Here is a 5,967-nt window from a genome sequence, read left to right on the forward strand (position 1 = left end):
TGAGAAACATCAAAAGTGTGGACCTGAGGTAAGAGCGGGAAACCCGAATACGTATGCAAACCAGATGGCTGCTTTCCATTTAAAGCAGAGGAGCTGTGTAACTTCTAGTATATTTTGCAATAAACTAGATGTAACTTTTTCCTCCTACTGATTCATTAGCTTTTACGGAGTTCTGTTTCTGAATTCTGAGCAGAGAATTCACTTACAGAAGCAAGGTTAACAGCCTGAAGCCACTGAACTGACTCAGCCCTCTAGTTTTCTCTTTTGATATGCTGTTACCATGAGTTTTGGTAGCTCTTCAGTACCCCTTTTTGCCTCCTTCCGCTCCCCGCTCCCTGCTGCTTCACCCTAGGGAGTTGTAATCCTGATTCTCCAGGCTGCCAACTGAAGAGCTCTCAGAAAGGGACACAGAAATTTTTGTCTGTGGCAAGGCAGTGTAGTATCTAGTCTCTGCATTAGCCTCCTGCCCCAGTACAAAGTAGCTGTCCGTTGGCCTGGCTGCTGATTTCTAGGCTGGTCTTCAGAATCTCTTAAACATTGGGGAATGAGTAAAATGGTTTCACATAGCAGTGCAGACAAAGGAAGTGTTTTTCTTTGTATTCACTGCCTGAAATCCACCACTGTTCCTCACACATTTCACTGTGCTTGCCCTTGACGTTAGCCAGAATTCATCCTTTTCTCTCATTTCTCCTCTCTTCTTACTGATGTCCAGGGTCCTGTATTCTGACTTTGTACCTTTTTTCTCTGAGTGTTTAGGCTGAACAACCTGAAGAGAGCAGTAGCTGACACTCTGGAGGGGAACAAATCTGTGACTTACATGGATTTACGAGACAATCAGATGACAGATCTGGATCTGAGCTCCTTGGGCAGCCTGGAGCAGCTGCACTGCGAGCGGAATAAGCTGAAAGAATTGACACTGAGTGGCTTCTCCCTTCGGGCCCTTTATGCCAACAGCAACCGTACGTCTCTGCTTTCTTCACCTGCCTTCTTCCTTTAAGCCCTGGGAACAAAGGGAAACAGCTTTGCCCTCTCCTCCCCCACACACAAAAAAATACGCCGATGTTACAGTAGTGAGACCATGTGTGACGGGTCTTCCGAGGTCAGCTCCTAGGGATCCCATATGCATGGATGTGCTCAGGCTTTGCAACGGGGAGGTTGTGGTCTTGAGTTACTATCCAAGGAATTTGTCTTCCAGTGAAATCTGTTTGGGAGTCCATAATTAAAAGTACAGTTCTCCCTTCTTCTCATGGCCCCTGTGCAAATGGATAAATGGGATAGTGAGAATATGTAGTGCCATGTGGCAGATGTATGAATTGTGAACTCTATCCTGAGAGGGAGGAGTAGAGACCTCGAGTATCCATGAAGTAAGACTAAGAGTCTCCCTTGCTAACTAGTCTGTCTGGTTCTCTGCGCTGTTTTCCCACTGAGGCTCTGCAATCATAATTACTTGCTTTACTTCATCAGGTCTGACAGCTATCAATATTTATCCGGTTCCTGGTCAACTAACAAGTCTAGAACTCTCTCAGTAAGTGACTATACATCACAGAATACAAAGCAAGTATCTGAACTCCTTTGCTGGTTTCTGCAGAAATTTTCTGGAGCTTTTAATTTTTTGAAAGAATTGAGACCAACTGAGGGAAGGCACCTGCTCGATCTTCAAAATAGGATTAGAAAGCCCAGCACTAAAGAATGATGAAAATGACCCAGATCAGAAGCCCCTCTGAACCAGTACGACCAGTACTCTGAACCAGTACAACCCCTCTGAACCAGTACAACCTGTCTAGGTGACTGGCTGTCCTTCGGCTGTAGGCTGTAATCAGCCAAAAAAGCAAAGCAAGGACTGCTGAACTTGTGGTAGCTTACTGGCTGAATGGTGGGAATCTCTGGAGCAGACACTTAGAGTAGCTACCAGTGATCTCTGCTGTTGGATTTCAAACAGGGTATGTTCCATAAGCAGTGCTGGTGTCTAGCTTTTCCCCCTTGCTTTTCTCAGCAATCAACTGCAGTGTGTCCCAGACTGGGCCTGTGAAGCAAGGAAACTGGAAGTTTTGGATGTGAGCTACAACCTCCTTGTGGAGCTTCCATCGAGGTCAGCAAACCTTCTTACACAGAGCTGAGCTTTCTCCTGGGGAGAGAGGAGCAGTGCTATCCCAGTTGCTTTACTCCTTGTTGTGCAGAGATATAATCCACTTACTTTCTCTGTGCAGCTTCAAAAATACTCTGTGTTCAAATGTTGGAAAGAACTGACTTCTAAATCAGCTTCTTGAGTAACAGGGGCCAGGTAATCTCATCCTGTGCTTCTGGCTTCTGCTGCAGCTGTTTGCACCTGAGGTAGAACACACTGCTGTGATTTATTTGTGTTACCATAGTGTCTGTGAACACAGGTTGTACGTGAGGCCCTAAAATGCCTTGCGTTGCCCCACAGAGATTTCATCTGTTACCTTTCGTAGGGAGATACCGCAGAGGTACAGTATAGCTGATCTCAAAGGTAGCTCTCACAACACACCATCAGCCAGCTCCTTTCTCCCTGTTTTCCTTTCCGTTTATGCAGAAATGCAGTAAAGGGGAGCCAAGAACTAGTACGGTTTTGCAGATACTTAAGAGTGACTTCTCCAAGGTACCAGGGGTGTCATGGGAAAAAGCAAAGCACAAATGTTCTTAGCCCGAGAAGTGCGTTCGGTGGGGTGCGATTGTAGTGAATGAGATGCAGTGTCTAGAGTAAGCTGTATTGAAACTGAAAGGCGCGTTACAGTGGAGAAATGCAGAGAGCTGGTCGCAGCAGTTACAGCAGCAGCAGGCATAGGAAGTGATCTTAGCCACCTTCTGACGGTTATCACAGACAAGTCTGTATACATCAAAAGCGAGAAAAGGGTGTAACAAGGATGTGATAATGAGACCTTAGACAAGAATTTTAGCCATGCCAATGGGTGAAAAAGACAGATTTTAAGTATGTTATGCAAAAAGAACTTGCAGAATTCAGACACAGAAATTCAGATTCTAAAAAGAATGTAAGTATTCTTAAAGATTCCTAAGTGCTGGAATTTACAGTACCCACTGGGGATCTCTTCCAGTAGGTGCTTGTCATCAGCACTGTATGTCTTATGTACAGTTAGAACTTTGCCAGCATTGACGTTCGGCCACTGATCAGGTGAAGCCAGCAGACTAAAGCTTGAAGAGCCTCTCATAAGGAGATACATAGTCCACCATGAAGCTGTCTTTTACTCTTAGCTGTCCAAAACCAGGATTGTATCCAAGTGGTGCACCGCCCTGTTGAATGGAGATGAGTCAGCTTGAATAAGGAAATTGGTGTATCTGCATTTGAATGGCTTCTTTTTCCCACTAAAATCAGCTTTGAGAAGCCACAGCATAGAGAAAGAAACTGAATTAATTGGCCCACATGGAGCAGTGCACTAATGCAGCTTTAGCATTCCGTGATTCCAAGCGGTTCTGTGCAGGGCTCTCAGAATACAGTCCCAAATTACCATCTCACACAAGTGGGCAGGTGGTTCTAGCCTGTGTCCAGATGTGTTCAGACAAGCTGTTCTCAAAATTCCTGCAGGCAGTTCTCTGCAGTTCGCAGGGATAGAGGCCTTTTCCTTCAGCAAGCACTGCACTCCTGGTGATCGTGACAGCAGCCCCAGAAGTAATCCAGGAGTGCTCTGCAGCCTCTTAAAGCTCTGACTTTAAGTTGACACAGGGGAAGAGCTTCTTTCTGTCTGCAAGTGAAAACAGGGATTTCAATCCATCCTTTGTGACTTTCCTTTTTTTTTTTTGCCTGTCTGAGGGAATGCTAGGCGCAAGCGCAGACTCGTATCGCCGTTTACTGATCTGCAGTGGCATAGTGGGAACTGTAGATACGCTTCCAAGCATTCAGAGTGACTGAGGAACCTTGCCATGTGTGTTTTTTCTGTTTTGTCATTGTTTACATTTTATGGATCAGTATATTTTAATTTTTGTCTGCTGTACTAGTCAAATTTGTAACAGATTAAATACTACCATTTCGAACTCTGTGGATGTAAAGAGGAGTGAACCAAACTGATAAAGAAAACCCTTTGTCTTTTAGGATCCTCAGCAGCTTGAGCCTTCGAAAGTTGATGGTGGGGCACAATCATCTGTGGACCCTTCCACCTCTTCTAGAACACATTCCACTGGAGGTGCTGGACGTCCAGCACAACCTGTTGACTAGGCTGCCGGACATGCTCTTTGTCAAGGCGCTGAAGTGAGTGACAGTAGAGTGCCTTTTGTCTGCGTTAACCTTTGCAGCTGTCAAGGCTGACAGTGGCATCTGCGTGACTGTCCTTGCAAGGTGCCATTTGCATAAGAGATAATGAGTCGTTGCGCTTTGAGGAGGTAATTCAGTTTGTAAGGGAAGTTGTCAAGCTGATTTGAGGGAATCACTCACGTTACTGTTTAATTACAGGAAAACAGAGGCTTGCCTAACCCGAGAGCCAACTGAAGAATTAGCTTCAGTTGCAACTGCTTCTAAGATCATGTTACTGCCTGAAGAGTTTTGTCTCCAAAAGTAGGGTGTAAATTAAGGTGCAAAGGAAAGAAGCCGTATAGATTTTCAGGTATTACAGCAGAAAGTACATCAGGTCAGTGAGAGAGACCCTTATAAATGACAGCCCTTCATCACTGTCTATTCAGACATGAATCAGCCCTTTTTTTAAGGACTTTTTGAGTAAGAGTTTATGTAGTCTGCTTCCACCAGTATTACCACCCCCTCCACAGGCTTTTCAGTACTCGCTGTAAAATGCTGTGTGCATCCACAGTGCTATATAGCTAAAAAGTCATTAGGAGACTCATAAGTCTTAATGTGAGTACAGATGTTACACTGTGTTGTCTGGCCCTCCTGTCTAATGTTCTGTCCACACTGGCATTTGCACACCTCCTTTTCCTGCTGTTAATGGAGTGGTTTAGTTGGTGCCAGGTCTGATTTTTCTCACTTGCTGTGGTTAGCCTCAGGTACCTGAATGCATCTGCAAACAGCCTGGAGTCCTTGCCCTCTGCCTGTACAGGCGAGGAGAGTCTGAGCATGTTGCAGCTGCTTTACTTGACCAACAACAACCTCACAGATCAGTGCATCCCTGTCTTGGTGGGACACCCGAGCCTAAGGATCCTGCATCTGGCAAACAACAACCTACAGACATTCCCAGCAAGGTAAGTAAGGCTGGTGGCTGAGGCAGTACTCAGCAGGAGGATGTTGCCTGCTGCCTTACCATGACTACATGAATCAGAGTCAAAGCAAGATGCTCTCCCAGAGGTTTGATGACAAAACCTGCCATTCCTACAGACAGGCTGAGAAGTAGCGTGTGAAGGGGGATTGGCACAGGCTGCTGTTGGCTGCAGCTGGCCCGGGTTGCCCACTGAGGCTGCAGGTGCCCCATTGGGGATGTTGCGGGGGGATGGGGTCAGTGTTTCTTTGCAGCTCCTGGCTCGCAGATCGCTGTGCTGCATTTTTCACTTTCCAGTCTTGCCAGAAGACCAGACTTAACTGAACTCCTGCCCAATGCAGGTCATATAATTTCATATAATTAATGTACCAGGCTTATGATTTGGAGCCAAAATAGAGATAAATCCACATTCAATATAGAAACTTAAAAGGCCGGAGACTCCCATGTGTTCCTAAGTTATTCCAGTTGCTCCCAGTTATGTAAACCTGCATCTTATTTTTCAGTGAGAATTATCTGTCGGCTTCTTTTTACCAGTATCTCATGCTGTCTTTTTAATGTGAAAACTACATTGCTTTTTTTTTTTTTTTTTTTTTTGTGATGCAATCAGTTGGCTAGAGGGAAGGAATGTCATACAGCGGAACCCTGACAGGCGTGGGGAGTGGGTCCATGCAAACCTCATGAGGTTGTGATGCAATCAGTTGGCTAGAGGGAAGGAATGTCATACAGCGGAACCCTGACAGGCGTGGGGAGTGGGTCCATGCAAACCTCATGAGGTTCAAGAAGGCCAAGTGCA

The 5,967-nt window shown here is 45.6% G+C and overlaps 1 protein-coding gene across 1 annotated transcript in view; it reads left to right on the plus strand.

Moving 5' to 3' along the window:
* PHLPP2 (PH domain and leucine rich repeat protein phosphatase 2) overlaps positions 1-5,160 on the plus strand; it is a gene marked incomplete at both ends in the record, with an annotated part of 25,802 nt that extends 20,642 nt beyond the window's left edge. Inside the window, 6 exons of the mRNA XM_010138083.1 lie at positions 2-28; positions 757-959; positions 1,465-1,525; positions 1,994-2,089; positions 4,064-4,219; positions 4,960-5,160. Coding sequence (XP_010136385.1) covers positions 2-28; positions 757-959; positions 1,465-1,525; positions 1,994-2,089; positions 4,064-4,219; positions 4,960-5,160 — 744 coding nt within the window. The remainder of the gene's footprint in view (position 1; positions 29-756; positions 960-1,464; positions 1,526-1,993; positions 2,090-4,063; positions 4,220-4,959) is intronic.
* Between the last annotated feature and the right edge of the window lie 807 nt (positions 5,161-5,967).

This window comes from Buceros rhinoceros, unplaced genomic scaffold, assembly GCF_000710305.1.
Source record: "Buceros rhinoceros silvestris isolate BGI_N320 unplaced genomic scaffold, ASM71030v1 scaffold15256, whole genome shotgun sequence".
NCBI lineage: Eukaryota > Metazoa > Chordata > Aves > Bucerotiformes > Bucerotidae > Buceros > Buceros rhinoceros.